General features: G+C 36.3%; 2 protein-coding genes across 2 annotated transcripts; both read right to left on the reverse strand.

Annotated features, from left to right (window-relative positions):
* Positions 1-1564: 1564 nt before the first annotated feature.
* Positions 1565-7469, reverse strand: LOC116169432 (glutamine-dependent NAD(+) synthetase). The gene is made up of 10 exons (XM_031485517.1): positions 7218-7469; positions 6869-7124; positions 6712-6820; positions 6380-6666; positions 6127-6330; positions 5457-5604; positions 3757-3925; positions 3105-3707; positions 1837-1984; positions 1565-1785 (listed from the first exon to the last, which is right to left on the reverse strand). The coding sequence occupies exons 1-10, from the start codon at positions 7361-7363 to the stop codon at positions 1681-1683; spliced, it is 2175 nt and encodes a 724-aa protein (XP_031341377.1). The 5' UTR covers positions 7364-7469; the 3' UTR covers positions 1565-1680.
* Positions 7470-11088: 3619 nt separating this feature from the next.
* LOC116169313 (parathyroid hormone/parathyroid hormone-related peptide receptor-like) lies at positions 11089-17134 on the reverse strand. Its single transcript, XM_031485378.1, has 8 exons — positions 16952-17134; positions 16652-16902; positions 13997-14165; positions 13795-13951; positions 12260-12390; positions 12127-12215; positions 11934-12078; positions 11089-11882 (listed from the first exon to the last, which is right to left on the reverse strand). Exons 1-8 carry the CDS (start codon positions 17129-17131, stop codon positions 11676-11678), a joined length of 1329 nt encoding a protein of 442 aa, XP_031341238.1. The 5' UTR covers positions 17132-17134; the 3' UTR covers positions 11089-11675.

Here is a 17134-nt window from a genome sequence, read left to right on the forward strand (position 1 = left end):
TCTAAAGATGTGAGCGACTTCCGGGATAGTATCGTCTCAATGTTAAACAAAAAGACTTTTCGTTCAACATCGGCACGATCCTATTTCGGAAGTCGCTCGCACCTTAAGAAAAACATACATTGTAAATCGACACAAGGTGTGCTGTCAAATCCATTTCGATCTGCTGCTAATTGATAACTGGATATCTTTTTGTTTTAGAAAATTCCATGGCATCGCAGATTATTGAAAAAGATGCGGGTTTTATTTTTTCAATTTTCCGTCTTTATCTGAAAAAAATTGAAAACTAATGCGGTTGATTGGAGTAAAAAAATGTTTTCTACAAAAAACCTTAATACATTTTTGCTCTAAAATAATTTGGGAAGCCAATAATCGCATGTTATGAATTTCACATTGAAATCCCTATGATGCGTTACGCAAGTCACCACCCTGTATAAGCACCATACTGCATTTGGAGGTGCGAAGCTGCGAACGCTATAGATACTTAATTGTAGCTATTATCTATTTACCAATAGATGCAGTTAAGCTCCTTCCAAAAAATTCCCGGTAAATTTAAATGAACATTTTTAATTGGCCGAATTTTCAAAACCTGTAACACACGCATCTATTTGCTTCCAATTAAAATTGCCGTATCTGAATTGACATCCTTAAGTCAAACCTGTCATTGCGTTTTGTATTTTGCTTTGCCTCAGTTTGCCGTTAATTTCATTTAATTATACGAACAAAATAATTCTTTTGAACTTAATAAACAATTTGAAAGTATGCACTGCTGTGTGTTCAAAAGTCAATATTCAAACATAACACTTTATAACTTAGTCATACAATGTGACATGCGATTTTAAATTTCCCGGTTTTTATAATTTTTGTGACTGTGAAACGGGTCTGCTATTACATTGGCCAAAACTTATTGGGAGTGGCTTAACTGCATCTGTTGGGTGAACAGATTGCATCTATGTTACATATAGCATTGATTATACACATAATCAATGCATATAGCTACTAACATTAAATCCAAAATGTTTCTATTTCACTTAACTTGATACAGTTGTATTTTCTGCTTCTATCAGGCGTGCTAATAAACATACTGGGCGCGATGAGAGTGAAATAGTTATACCATAACCTCATTCTGTCGCATGGCGTCAACGGTACGCATTTGTCGCCTATACCGGTTGCTCTGCCAGTTACGTTGTTTATAGTTCAATGCCTTAATCATGAATGGCGTATCACATGACCTGTTACCATTTAAAAAAATTCAAGGTGCATGTCAATATTTTCAAAGAAAAGCATTCTGATTTGCACGTCTATGTCTCAAACGGTTTGTGCGTGAAATCCATAGGTACTAGGAAGTCTTAGAGAGCCAAAGTAAGGGAATTTTGCTTTCCTTATTCAGAATCCATGGTAATGATACAGGTACAACAAAGACTACACTGTTAATCTCCTCAGACGAGGCCCTTCAGATCAATCTTTAAATACCCAACTACCTGTGACTTGAGTAGATTTTATTGAAAGCATGTTGAAAGCCCAAAACCACTAAACTTATAGAATGAGCATGTGCAATGGAGCAATATTAATAAAAATAAGCTAAAATTTATTGTACCATCAAGGTAGTGTACATATAAAAGATGTAACATGTCTAAGAAAAAGCACCACATAACAAATAAAAAACATAATAAAAACAAGAATTTACACATGAATGCCTACACGTTGCCGAGGAACAGCCTCACTTTTCGCATTTCCAGTGCGCAAGCTATCAGAATTAGACTTCTTCATGTTCGTTAGACATTCCAACTAAAAAATAACCGGTCCAAACAATCTGCATAAAGATACTATAATACAAACTTGTTTGTCAATTGCTCTAAACTGCCACGACCAGTTTGCTCGATACAAAAATGGCCTATGATCAAAACGGTTGTCATCTGGACTATACGACTCAGTGTGATATGATGGAGTCAGAATGGTCATTTTGTGTCGGTTAATGGCGTAACATCTGAAATCAGACAATATGATTAATAAGCAGGTGTGTCTATAAGGTTTTTGCAATCCAGCTGGTGCTAATTAACATAAGCTGTATCACATTTTAAAAATAAAGCCACATCTTTTAAAGTTAAAAAAAATAATCAAGAGACCCAATTGAAAAACAGTGGACAATAGTTACACGGAAACCCGGTGAGACTCGTCATGAAATGTTCCCAGAAATTCCATTCAAAATAAGCAAGTGGGCCCCAAACTTTGTAACGGGAAATAAAACCACTTTTTATCAACGCGACTGCTCTCGCGGTTCAACGCGAATTGTCTGATTGACACGCCACGAAGCTCCGTTAACGCGAACGCCGCCTACAAAATAAACAAAATCTTTCCTGTAATCTAAACTAATCATGTCACATCCCATGACTCACCGGCGCCACAAGCTTTCAAATGCATTTAAAAAGTCAAGGACAGTATTTCAGGACTACTCGCCCATGTAACAAAATTTAAAAAAATTTAAGAAATCCTGCCACTACTGTATCATCTAAAATTGTCACAATCAAAAAATAAATCATAATAACCCTCCAAACTCCAACACTTTGTTGTGGGTTGTGGTTGACTTGCAGTTGTTTAGTGGACATGCAATGTTTTCTAGGGTGGCGTTATTCTGTAACGTCCCGTTGTTTCACACAACTTGCATTGTTATTTTATTTTTAGTTTATATTTTTATTTACGCCCAAAAATTATATGAGCTTTCTCAAACCTTGAGGATGGTTTCATTGGAAGACCCGTTTCCCCTGGCTAGCCGTGGCCAATTCCCTTACCCTTCTAGAGGCGCGTTGCAATTCTTTCCCGCCCAACCCGATGTTACAAAATATTTTAAATGAATTTTCAAAATATTCTGAGGTGTCCTTTGTTTTTGTCATGGGACATCCAGTATAAAAATCCCTGCACTTTTAAAAACGATCAAACCAAATATAAAACAGCACATTTCAAACAATACATCCGTTGCACAAAAAACCTACATCAGGGCAAAAGGTTGGGAGGGTCGGACGACTCTAGTCACAGAGAGGCGTTACAAAGGGTCCAAATATGAAGTCTAAAGAGCATAATAACCCTCCTATCCAAATTAAGAATCTTACCTGAAGAAATGTTTCACTTTTTCAGAAACTTCTTTCGGAGTACACCAACTCGACCATGTTTGTACAAGTTTACAATACATCGAATATGGACCACATTTATGTTGCTTACGGAGTTTTCCAAAGACACTTAATTCGTCATAGGTCATTCCCATGTCCGCCTCGTCAGTTTGAATAATTTTTCCGTCAGTGAGAGGTTCCAGTTCGGCGGTTGGTTGCGCGCGGAGTATGTCGTTTATGATTGGTACATTAAATTTCTCCTTGGCGTGTTTTAAAAATGATCGCAGATCGTTCTTAGAAATCCCACCAATTGGATTGATATCTGCGCTTGAGCAGTCGTACTTGGTCATATAACCTCTGAGGGCTTCATCTACATTTGCAGAACCAAGCACTAGGAGACCTCCGGGTCTCCCTCGTACCCATAACATCAGTTGGGCAAAGAGATAGGACAGAACCATGCGTAATCGAGCTTGGATATTTTGTAAGGCGATATTTTGACGAGGACAGCCTCCTTTTGCAGCAAATTTCGGAAACAGTCCGGTGGCTGTACTGAAGATTTCCAATACGGCGCTTACTACTCGATCAATTGATATTACCATGTGGTAGCTAAAAGCAGGGGAGTGAATGAACTCAAAATCTGTGTGCTAATAAAAACCTTCCAATTTGTGACGCTAATAGAGCAGCGTAATTTTTCGTTTCCTTTGAGGAATTTTCAGAAGCCATGTAACAAGTCACAAACATCCGCTTGCACAACTCGGTTGCGTGTGTTGGTACATACTCGCCGTCGGCGACTATTCTTCGAACATCAGAAAGTACTTTTGTATCTAAAAAATACATGTATGAACAAAGTAGCATCTTGTAGAGGGAAACAAGTAATGTGTCATTTATTTCGAAATATATTTTTAAATAACTTCAGTAAAAAATAAAAACGATTTTGCAAAATTTCGTAATCTCCGAAAGTAGTCTGAATTTTAGTTTCAAAACTGCATATTGTTAAGCATCAAAATACGCAACTGCGCCAAATTTAAACTATCCACCTATCTCTTACTGTTTCCAAGATCCTCATGGTGGCCGTGGCCCTCGAATTTGAATCAGCCTGTATATTTTGGAGTTTTTGAAAAGTGTGTAAAATTTCCTAAATTTTGATGTATTACTTATTATTATATTTATATTAAATATTATTTCTAATATTACATTATATTCATTAAAATATTTTTATTGCAGACATCTAGGTTCCCATGGCGAACAAAAGATGGCAGGATCGTTTACAACGAATTTCTTGATTATCTGCATTATTTATTTATATATAATTATATTTATTTGTTTTATTCATATGAGTTTTCACGTCCTTTGTTTTTAATGTGTTTTTGAAATTAACAATATTTGGAACGAATAAAAATTTCCAAACAACCAAGAAATTGTCCTTTTAAACAATTCTGCCATCTTTTGTTCGCCATAGAAACTTAGATGTTAGCAGTAAACATATTTTAATGTATAAAAAGAAATATTACAAATAATATTTAACATAAATATAACGAGTGATACATCAACATTTAGGAAATTTTTCAGTCTTTTCAAACTCCCAAAAATATAAGGGTGGTCTATATGAAAAAATGTAGTTTAGGGCAGTATATGAAAAACCAAACATCCTATCCTATATAAAAGCTGTGAATCGTGATGGATTCTACATAAAAAAGTGTTGTAAGAAAGATTTTGCCAAAATCAATTATCTTTACTAAGACAGTTATGGCGCATTCAAAAAGTCGACTGCATTCGAGAAACGCCCATTACGGGCCAAACGATTAGAGACAGCTGAATTTTGTACATGCCAGTGATTTTCTCTTGAAAATTGAGCTCCTGACACCTAGGTCATTTCTTTCTCTTAAAATGTGAGTGTTTCCATAAGAATTGGACTACCCTGTACATTATATTATATAGTATTCCAGCCCAATTAATTTATTATTATTATATTGTTATAGAAGGAAACTCCTTTAACATTTTTTTTTCACATTAATATCCAAAGCTATAGCTATTTAGTTTAGGTTCAAGGCTTTCAGGGAAAACTAGCTGTTTGCTAAAAACAAAGCTATCTCAAGTGCCTTTAGCCGAGCTAAGCTGGAATTTCGTGTGTCACAAAATTATTTTCTGTTATTAAAGAATTGTGATAGATTAAGGGCCGGTTTTACAATTACACTTTTACGCAGAATAAGATATCCTTGGAATAACTGCCATAGCAACATGTATCTCATTGGTTGACACAATTGTAACCAACGCAACCGTCTGCATTTATTCTAGGTATAGCTTATTCTCGGTATATACCTGCATTGTAGAATCGGCCCTGAAATGTATACAAACCTCCCGCTTGAACGGCAGCAACAATCATGGAACACATCGAGTACACAATTAGCGCCGTACTGGATGAATCTACTCCCCCGCTCAGGGGTAAGAAATAACCGCCTTGGCCGCATCTCCTGAGGTAATCCCACAACCAGCACGCTGGTCCCTAAAAAAAAGAGCAGAGATTACGTTTTCCTCTGATGAAATAAACAACATTGGAACATTGGATATTCATTTATATGTCTTTATTTTAAGATAAACAATGCTGCTCTTCTACCATGCTAACCCACTATACACCTAGATGTCGAAACCCGGATTCGAATCAGGGACCCTCAGTGCCACTGCACTACACTTAAATCTTTTAGTTAAGGTTTACTGCCAAACTCCATTACATAAAGTATTGAGGGACTGTCCAGGTCTCTATTCAGAGATCATACTATTCAAAAAAAATTGAATGTGTTTACATTATCAATATAGGATTATTTATTCATAGCGGCTAGATCGCATTTTAGTATAATATAAATTTTGACCTATTCCTCCAAAAAAAAGGGTGTAAAAATACCTAGGTCGAGACCTAGATACATTTGTACAGAAGATGCATTAGGTACAATTTCATTTTCATCCGTAGTCAACAAGAATATTCTTTCTAAATACCTACATACCGAATGCATGGAAAATACGTTATTACCTTTTCAATTTCTTCCTCTGGTGTTAAGTACTGAACCGCAACAGGAACTGAAACTGGTAACATGGTATCAAACTGAGGACACAAAGAATAATCAATGTTGACACGGGGATACGAAGGAGCAGACGCCGCTAAATGTGTTAGCGATCGTATACCATTACGGTACGCTCTAATATCTTCCAAGTCAATTGTCGCAGCAATGACCTCCTAAAAGATGTAAAGCAATAATTGACGTCACAAAACAAATTGCACATACCACATCCTGAAGCGAAAATTGTTGGCAATAATTAACTATATCACCATTGACTGCTATACATGATCCGCCATTAAAGTACACTCTCTGACCGTCACCTCCTCTCAGATTACTAAATACATAACAGCCCCCACACTTCAGCGTGGCACTTTTCACCAAATCAAAGGCGATATAGGCCTTCCTGAGTTCAGTGTAACTTCCAGAACCGTTACAAAATATTTCGACTCCATCCAGACACATGGCAATGTGAGGATTCTGCGGAACCCACAATTCTTCACAAATCTCAAATCCTACCGTGAAAATCAATTAATAACACACAGAGCTGAGAGCTTTACCTAAACATGTATCCCTAGTGGCGATCACAGCATCTCCGAATGGCACAACACTTTGACCAGTAACTGAAGAAATCATTCGAGGAAGGTAATACTCCTCAGTTTCACGATGCTTCAACGTTTAATTAACTAACAGGTAACTCTTCGATATGAAACATACCTTTTGCCATCCAGAAAACCAACGAGATTCGCGATAATTTCCGTCATTACATAGGTACATTTTGGGCCGTATCAGGATAATCTTCTGATTTAAAAACACTACCCTGCAGTTGTAGGCGACATTTTTATGCATCACAGGCATACCAACATCAATTAAAATGTCTTTGCACAAAGGTGCCGTTAGTAACTCCAACAAAACTTCCCAACTGTGTAGAAACGTGTCACTTTCGTAAAAGTGATCTTCACAACTGTAACCGCTACAAAGACAAGCAGTCTCAATATCAGGTTTCCAAACTCTTGCATCCGATATGTATTATATTTAAAATGTGATTAGCAAAAGGTCACAATACCAAATTTCCAATTCTGGTCCTGTTCGAAGGGTAGCTCCCATTTCTCTTGCTTCCAAAATAGATTCCAAAATTCGTTCGCGATTCCCATCAAAATCAAGTGCCCATTGATTTAATGTTGCTGTAGCAATAGTGACTTTGCGTCCCATTTTGCAAAGCTTATTAGATGCAATGTACTACAATCAAAAAAACAAAAACTGTACACAATCACAACAGGAAGTGGTTGAAGAGTAAAGTAAGGTTAGAATATAATCGAAGATGGGAAAGGAATAAAGCCGGTGTTCCACCTTTCATTATGCCGGTGATCTGAATCGCGTCGTACTTTACATAATTATGTTGTATCTCTACCAAATGCTACAATGCTAAATTTTTTTATAAATTTTTATTCATTATAACAAACATACATAATAACTTGGAAGTACAATGTACATGATTCACGTTCCACCCTCCCCTCAATATACCCGTACAACGGTACAACCCGCACCAGGATGTACACATTTTTGAAAGGTTTCCAGTTGGGATGCGGGTCCGCCCGCCAAATAAAATAGACTGGTTCACTTTTCGAAGTTTTTCTGCCCTAGGAGCATTTCAGACAACATTTGGCCAACAAGGCTTTTTTTACTAATTGGTACCTGCTGAACACGAATATCGATGTTGGCATCTCGAAATCTGAACCGGAAGTCCAGAATTCAAGATGGCGGCCAATTTCTGAAAATGTTTATCTTTTCACTCATGCGACCGATTTTTTCGATCTAAAAACTAATTATAATGTTGTTCCTGACGTACGTCACGATAATAATAGTTAACTATTGTTTTAATAATAATGTAATAGTTTTTTTTCACTACTAGCGTCTGATGACATGATTATTAACCTTTTTTCCACTTGTAAAGTAGGCTTTCTCGGCATTTGTTCAAAGTGGTTAATTTTTTTTTTTGGCTTGGACTATTTGTCATTCGGCCAGTCGCATAAAGTGGTTAATAATTTGGACATTATTAACTAGTAGTCAATAATGAGAACTGTCACGCTGTCACTTTTAGAAAACACAGCCCGAAATTTCGCTCAATAAACGTTTAGACAAGTTCTCTAAAAAGAATAATTGCCACCATCCGCCATTTCCAGGTATATTACTTACTTAAAATCATCACATTTTGAAAAAATTCGAACGAAATTACTCTTTGAAAATATCTCAATGACAGAACAAAATACGGCCTGTTTGACTTGTACCTACTACTTCTACGTACTTGATTGACATGTTAAATTAATAAACAAAAAATTCTGTCAACCGTTCATTTTCTTATCAATATAATATGTTAATTTAGAGGATTTCAAGTACTAGTAGTGAAAAAAATAGTATATATACTTACCACGGTAGAGAAGTCTATTATTGCCTTCGCACCTTACACCCCTCTGCGCAAGCGCCTCGAGATGTAATCTTGGTGCTCAGGCAATAATACTGTACTTCTCTACCTTGATATATAATGTACTATTTTACCGGCAGGATGCGTAAAATTAAGAATTACGAAATTCCTAGCTCTTGTTGTCAAAAGGAGGATTTACAAAACGATTGTTTCTAGTAATCCTGACACATATAAGTATTTCCGACATGCGTTTATAATGCATAATTCTCCTTATAAAGTTTTGATAACTACAATCTTTCGAATTTTACGTTAATTTTTAACTGAAAAAAATGAAGGAGTTAAACTAAACTGCGGTGTTTCGGAAGATTCTTATTTTGCTAGGTAGTAATTACCGTTACTCAGGATATATTATTATTGTTCAAGTATGAAAGCATATAGAAAAGTGAAGACAAATTTATCTTATTTTGATGGTGTTAGGTCAATCGTCTTCTTGAGAATATAGGTAGTACAAATCAGTTGAGCCTTGCAACATTAACAAAGTTTTGACCAGCAATCCTATTGACAACCACAAAGGACGATATCTACAGCAGCTTTCCGAATTAATGTAACGTTGTTGGAATGGGGATGTAGCCATATTCAATTCTTTCCCCAGGAAATCAAGGATAGATGTGCTAGTCTGGGCGACATTTCAGAGTTTAAGGTCAAAGAACTACCTCTTGAGATTTACACCTGATATGCCGTAATTAGGGAAATGGATGAAATGCTAGAAAAGATTAGATGGAATTCCAAGAGAATGGAGTTCAAAATTGTTAGATCTAAAGCTTCGCAGCTCCTGAAACCTGGCAATACTTCTCCACTCTGGGAAGTTCTACTTGATTAACCGAGATGGGGCCAGGGACGTGCGCATTCTTCCAAACGGACGTCTGGTAGAGACTTCTCCCTACCGAACTAAGCGGGACGCGCACCGTCGGTGGAAACTATGGTATCAGCTACCTAAATAGAGGAAGACGCCTCCTAAAATATGCGAGCAAGGTCGATATTCTGAACAAGTGAAGTTTCGTGTACCTAGTTATGAACCAACCTTGTATAGTTTTGTCACGAAGATTTTTGCAAAAGATATATCTTCTCGCTGAGGAGTATGGTACCCAGCGTGAACAGTAAAGAAGAGCGCTTTTGAAACACTATCTGGTTGACTTCCGGGTTCGCATGTCGGGAATATTTATATGTGTCAGGATTACTAGAAACAATCGTGTTGCAAGTCCTCCTGGCAACGAGAGCTAGGAATTTCTTAATTCTTAGTTTTACGCATCCTGCCGGTAAAAAAACTATTACATTGTTGTTAAAACAATAGTTAACTATTATTATCGTGACGTACGTCAGGAATAACATTATAATCCGTTTTTAGCTCGAGAAAATCGGTCGCATGAGTGAAAAGATCAACATTTTCGGAAATTGGTCGCCATCTTGAATTCTGAACTTCCTGTTCAGATTTCGAGATGCCAACATCGATATTCGTGTTCAGCAGGTCCAAATTAGTAAAAAACGCCTATTTGGCCAAATGTTGTCTGAAATGCCCCTAGAACCTGTTAAAACGCTGCTTTTTATAAAAGTGAACCAGTCTAAAAGGACACCAAAAGTTTTTAATAATCATTAACATTGTTGACATTCAATTCTCAAATGACGATTAGACATTCATTTAATGAAATGAAGAATTAGGTTACATATACGAATACACCTGAAATATGCGACTCTCTCTTAATCTCTGGATCAACACAAAAAATCGGCCCAAGAAGAAAGTAAAAGTCATCTGTGGTCCGTACTACTTCTACACGACCGAACCTAAACACTACAAATATGAGTGAAACGAACGATATTTTCAAAATACTCTTTTGCGCATGCGTAATGCCAACTCTCTTATTCTATGACTTTGGTTATTGTAAAAAAATGGATCAAAATTAGAATTTCGTGTGTTCTCGTGAAAAATATACTGTTGAAACTAAAGCCGGCTTGATAAACATTTTTTGGACTCTGCACCAGGGACGATTAATATATGCGCATGTGGAAACTACGCAATGTTATCTTTCTTATTTATAGCGATTTCTTTGAAATTTTAACCATAGATGCTTCTACCGGGTGATTCATTAGAAGTGATGATCGCTTGAATTTCGCGCGTAAGGTTTTAGTATTTTTTGCATTATTAGATTGACGGTTTGAATTTCGTTAGTAATCTTTTTCTGACATGAGTGTCATTTAAGAAACCAGTGTCGCCGTTAATTGTTGTGTGCCATTTGCGGTTTATTACATTTTCCATTTTGAACAATTTTTAGAGTTGATGCACTAAAATATGTAAGAAACTTGACTGCTAGTGTTAGTTTATAATTTGTGGTAAAACAGAAGCAGTATTTGTAGATTATAAATAAGTAAACGATTTACTGAAAGCACGATGATACACCACTGCAATTAAATAAAAGATCATCAGTTAGTACCTTTCATAATTTATTTGATTTGCGGGAAATTCAAATTGTCCTCACTTCTAATGAATCACCCGGTAGTAAAAACAAACATATCGCATATAGTACAAATAAAATACACACATGCGCAGGCTGCTCAAAGCCAATTTTCTTACTTGTACAGATTTTAAAAAAATTTTAACTACAAATGCTTTTAGTAAAGAACAACATATATACTCGTATAGCAAATAGTAAAAATCAGATGTGCGCATGCGCAGAGTGTGAGATCCCAACTTTCTTGTTTATGAAGATATTTCCTGGAATAGACGCTTCTAGTAAAGACAGACATATCGTATACATCAAATATAACCGTATGCGGAGAGTGCGCAATTTTAACTTTCTTACATGCGAGCGTCAACTTTCCTATTTATGAAGATATTCCATTGAAATATTAACTATATGCTTTAACTATCAAAATGCTTGTGTCCATATATAGCCTTCGGGAAGTACCTTCTGATCTGTTCATAGCAAATGTGCTACAGGTGCTCGTCTGAGGGCGAAATTTTGTTCTTCTTATACCCATTTAAATGGAATAGTACTTATAGTAAGTAATGCAATTAAAGTTATCTATTCTTAATTTAAACAAAGATATTTAGATATACTTTGCACTATAATTTGTCATAGGTATATCTTCATTCAACGGCACTATAACTGTCGGATATTGCAAAGTATGCGATATGGTTCGTTCTCGTGATTGTCGGTGATGTTCCTGTCTATCCCGAATTGCGTTATACCTGTGCTTAATTTCATTGTGCACCTCCGTGTTTAATAAACAGTAAACTAATGCAACGAAAAGTCCCTGAAATAGTAACACTTAGTATCCATCCGAACAATTCTAAACAATCCTCACCTGAAAAGCCACGAAGGTTTGATCAAGAAATAGCCATACCACTTCAGTTGTTGGATTTAAATTCGTGCTATATAACATTACGAGTGAGATTACGTATGGGACTCCAAACAATGGAATTAAAGTCAACGTCGATTTCACTAACCTTCTAAATAATAGAAAACAGATAATTAGGTATAAATAAGTTTCTTGAAACCTGTATTTTGTCCTTTGGTGTTGGATGTAGATCGAATTTAGTTTCATTAGTAAAATTCGTACGATCATTATGAACAATACAAAGTTTACCTTGAAAGAGTAAATTATTTTAAAAAACGAATTGGCGAACTTACTATAACAGATAATGTAATGGGCCCATGAAGTAATATCAAATAACTTTTATTTGTTGATGTAGTCCAGCAGAATGTATCTTCATGATATATCCTCATTAGTATCCATGGTATTACAAACAGTAGGGGAAAAGCTGCAAGTAATAGAATTTATATTATTAGCCAGGTAAGTGAGTTTTTACTGGCGATAGGAGAAGTTGACTAGCGAGCCGTTAGGCGAGCTTGTCATCTGCTAGAGCGAGTAAAAACTATTACCTGGCGTATAATGTACAATATTTTATTTGTTACTCATTTGTAAACAATAGTAAACGTAAATAATTAGTTCTTAAATTAATCTTGAAGAAATGTCTAAAATATCATGTTATCCATGTAACAGAGACTTCGCATTAATTCTGGCCAATGAAATTACTAGATTACTAACTTGTAAAATTTTTACAGGTCTGCTGTCAGTTTTACAGGTCTGCTGTCAGTTTTACAAGTCAGTAGCGTTTAAACATGACGTTTACCCGTTTGCGTTTTGTCTTGTTAATCAACGTTTACAACTGAGTAACAAATAAAATAAAATACACCCTCATCAGTCAGATTTTGGGATGAGATTTTATTGCTCATTTTCTGACACATTGGTATACAACACATAATCGCACGAATTGTACTTAGTATTTTGCAGTAGAGATTTGTTGGAGTTCCGTAAGAAAACTTTTAAGGTGCCTATGCTTGAAGATGGATCCAGATAAAACTGACCCTTGGCCTTACAGAAGTAAACACATTCTAAGCACATGTCACATTCTTTACACGTGCAGTTGCATATATGATGGGGCACCACCACTTCATTATAGTACAATGTGGTCATGGTCCAGACAAAGCGTGGGAACTGATCAACAATGATCTCGATATGATTGCTATAAACTAAGCCTGATGGGAAAGATAAGGTTTGTTTTTTCGAGTTCGAGTTCGAGCAAACCTTGATAAAATTAGTTTAAAAAAATTGTGTTTTATATTTTGTGATATTCCCACGTAGACTTTAGCGACGCCAAATAAAATTGTATTTGTGACCGGGAGAACATTAAATTGGAATATTACGGAATATAACCTGAGCCTGAGGGAAAGCCGAGGCCACCTACCACGCGGATTGGATCTATCTGGAAACGCAAATGTATTTAATAATTTTCAACATCACAATTGACGTACAAAAAAAATTCGTTAAGCCGCTTGTGAGCAAGAGGCGAAGAGTGCACTTGCAAAGTTGATTTTTTGATTTTAATAGCGCTTATGGACATTTCATATTTTTTAAGTAACAGTTTGCGTGAACCACCCTGTATATCTCTGACACCATTTTCATTTCTCCTATTTGTGATTTATTAGTAGGTACTTTATTGTTGTGTTTTGTTAAATATCTCATGCTAAAAAGGGTTTTTGATCATTCAATGCTTGGAGTACGAGATTTAGGATGTTTGTTGATATTTTTGGCACACTAGAGCTCAAAAATATTTAGACAATTCAAAATTCAGAAAATGAGCGTTAACCAAAAATATACGAACCCCAGCCAAAAATATAGTAGAAAGTAATTTTGGTTTTATCTGAGCACAACGTCAGAAAAATTAAATTGTGCAGGTAAATCCCCTCCATTAATATTAACGTATAATTGGCAACAATAAAATAATTTCTCGAGCTCGTAAGTGCTTTGCAGATCCAATTCTGAAAGTAATGTATGTAAATGACGACCATTTGTAATGTTTTTACATGGTGTTCCTTGGTATATTTCAATATTCCATCCATATTATATACTAAATCTGATTTAAAAGCAACTCCTTCCACGAATATGAAATCTTTAAGAAGTGACATAAATCCTCGCATTATGAACGACGCAAACAAGTGCATGTGTAGACGATTTCTGGGACATTGTAACTTTCTGAAACATAAAAATTGGTATATACTTGTACGTACATACAGGGTGTTACATAATGATATGACATTTTAAGAGAAATTGCACTCAAGCTTTGATTTTTTTTGCATAAATCGATATAGACTTGTGTGATATACAAAATGTTAAAAATTACTGTTTTTAATAAAAGGAGTGGCAGATCCTTTTTATCCTGGTAGCAAATGTCTGATGGCATAGTTTGCTAGTGAAATAGCTACGAAGTTGGTTAAATTAGTACTCGTAATATGAAGAATTTTTTTCTTCACGATTGGAATGGTTGAATCAAAAAACAATCGAGCATCGGGTTATAAAGATAAAACTTTTTTTGATGGAATTGCCTGTATATTTTTGCATATTTTGACAGAAAATAAAGAGTACACACCAGTAAATTGAAATTAAAGGAAGTATAAGCAATGAAACAATAAAAAAGTTCGTAAGTTAGAAATAGTAAAATGTGGACATTTGATTTTTATACAGCATCATAACTTGTTTTATTACTTGTATCATCCACCTTAATTATAACCAAGTAGTCAGTCAGACGGCCGTTTGTAAAGCGTAGGTGGTTGCGAGTCGTCAAGTTTGCGTTGGTTCCATATCGATTTTTAGCCCTGCAAAGATTACAGATTCGAATATCGGCTTGCGGTTGGTGGAGAAGCGAGGCGGAAGGCTGGTGTGTGGCAGAGTTGCCAACTGTAAGTCAGGTTTGCAGTAAGTACTGGTTTGTAGAACCCTTAATAGGATCATCACAAAGTTGTATTTTAGGTGTGTTGTCATAGAACTTAATTGGGGGAGGCTAATTTTCAATTAGTTGGATTATTTTACTATTTATCATATTAGTGTTCAGTTTAGGAACCTTCTCGCATTTAAGTACCTAAATCTTTCCGTGTCTTTAGAAGTAAGAGTAACCACCAGAGCACTCTTAGTACAAGATCCCACATAAAAAGGTCAACCGTCGGTCATCTGTTTATTGAGTGAAACACATTTCTTAGCAATCTTAATACGTAAACAAACACATTGCAAATGGGTTGCCTAAAAAATTAAATCAAGACTAATCTTAATTAAAATTAACGTAATTAATATTTCTGTCTGCTTCTACCACATGGAGTTTGAGCATGCGCACTCTTTTACATTCGATGTCTACACCACGAGTTTTACACGGAACAATACACGTTTCTCTGTCGCGCGCTACTTAAAATAACGACAACCGTACTGTTCCGTGTGAAAGAGAAGAACCCAGCGTAACTGCTGATTGTGGTGTACGTATCGATGTAAGATAAGCTCTCTCCATGTGATAGAAGCAGACAGAAATATTATTTACATTAATTTTAATTAAAGGTAGTCTTGACTTACCTTTTTAGGGAACCCATTTGCAATGTGTTTGTTTATATATCGAGATTGCTAAAAATGTATTTTACTCGGTGAACTGATGGACGAAGGTTGACCTTATGTGGGATCTTAGACTATCTCGTGCTTTGCGTACACGGGCGCCACGCGTACCTCCCCCACAGTCGTTATGGAAGTTCTTCTGGGTCTGCATTCACTTTATTTTCATCTGCAGGAACAAACCCTGTCGGTAAACTTACAATTTCGATCCATAAAGGAGACGAGGTTAGTCATTATCGAATTCTAGAGGAAGCAGTTAGGAGGCTGCCATTAATGGAAGGCAACGTGTTCTTTATAGGGAGAAACTACCGCATTATTTTCGATGAGAAAGTTGTATCCCAACTTGATATAACTATTTATCATAAATAATGCATACGAACCGGCATCTGCTCAAAAGAACTGCTGGTGCAAGAATTCCCTGTACTCATGTGGCTCAAAAGGTGCGCTGGAACAGAACGAAATGAAAAAGTCGACAGACTAGCGAAATTAGCCTCAAAACAATCGTTTTGTAAGCAGAACAGGTTCTTTCACCTGAAGTATCCACTGTAACCTAATATAATAACTCAAGCTACCAAAATAAGACAGATTGCCGATACGCGAGAAAGGCCATCACAGGACCATTTCGCAGTTTGGCGCGGTTTTGTACAAGGTTATCAAGGCCACGTGTAAATTAAACAAGCACTGCATGCTCACCACATTCTTTGCGAGTGTCTCGCAAGTCGCACTCGTCCAAATGAGAGATTTCTTGCTGGGGGAATTCTGGCCGAGCACGACCAAGGTGCTTCCTCTGCATGTGTCCTCAAGTTTGGAGTGGAGTGACTTACAAAGGGTAAAATCAAGGGCCCAAAAGGAAGGCCTATGTGCGCGTGGACGTAAAAGTACACCCTCCGCTCAAAATCCAGAATAAGTAGCTATAAAAATGTTGGGCGTGAGGCACACATAACGACGGTGTAAGTATATGTCGAAAACTATAGGTACTGCAGTTCGAAAAAGCGCGAAAAATTTAGTATGTACCTACTTACTGTCTATGTACCTACTTCTATTACCTAGATGAACATGCGCATATCATTATGTAACAGAGTGCAACTTACTTAATCGCGAAAAAAATAATCATTGCAGATATAAGGGCAATTAGTGAAATAATGTAGCCACTGTGGGTCACATGCTTTAATATTGGAACCCATTTACGGTAAATGGTTGAATTTTCAATAGAATCGAAATTGACCAAAGCAGTTTCATGGTCAATTAGTGCCCAACATTGGCTATAATTCGTCCAACTTCGATTTAGTTTCGTATCGAAATACCATTCGCCGTTACTTTCGCATTTTTTAGTTGCAAAATCCTAACAATTAATTATTATTTTCATTGAAGCGAATACCTACTGCACTAACCTGCGAATTTCCCATGTACGGACAGGGCTGCTTGCTCAAAGTGCCACCCTTTGTCGCTTTCCAACACATAATTCCATCAAATATCAACGTACAAAACGTTTCATTCGGCATGAAATTACCATCGTCTAACGAGCTATTTTGATAGCATTCTTTTCGTTTCGTTTCTAAAAAATGATCCATTAC

This window comes from Photinus pyralis, unplaced genomic scaffold, assembly GCF_008802855.1.
Source record: "Photinus pyralis isolate 1611_PpyrPB1 unplaced genomic scaffold, Ppyr1.3 Ppyr1.4_LG4, whole genome shotgun sequence".
Lineage (NCBI taxonomy): Eukaryota > Metazoa > Arthropoda > Insecta > Coleoptera > Lampyridae > Photinus > Photinus pyralis.

What these genes read in the sequence shown, in the direction of transcription:
- LOC116169432 (XM_031485517.1), bottom strand. Translation starts at nt 7,363, where the DNA reads ATGGGACGCAAAGTCACTATTGCTACAGCAACATTAAATCAATGGGCA. An exon ending in CAGAGGAAGAAATTGAAAAG is followed by an intron (nt 5,605 to 6,126) that starts GTAATAACGTAT and finishes TCTTTTTTTTAG; the next exon opens with GGACCAGCGTGCTGGTTGTG. An exon ending in AAAGTGAAACATTTCTTCAG is followed by an intron (nt 1,985 to 3,104) that starts GTAAGATTCTTA and finishes GTCTGATTTCAG; the next exon opens with ATGTTACGCCATTAACCGAC.
- LOC116169313 (XM_031485378.1), bottom strand. Translation starts at nt 17,131, where the DNA reads ATGGATCATTTTTTAGAAACGAAACGAAAAGAATGCTATCAAAATAGC. An exon ending in CGTACATGGGAAATTCGCAG is followed by an intron (nt 16,903 to 16,951) that starts GTTAGTGCAGTA and finishes ATTAATTGTTAG; the next exon opens with GATTTTGCAACTAAAAAATG. An exon ending in CACCAAAGGACAAAATACAG is followed by an intron (nt 12,079 to 12,126) that starts GTTTCAAGAAAC and finishes TCTATTATTTAG; the next exon opens with AAGGTTAGTGAAATCGACGT.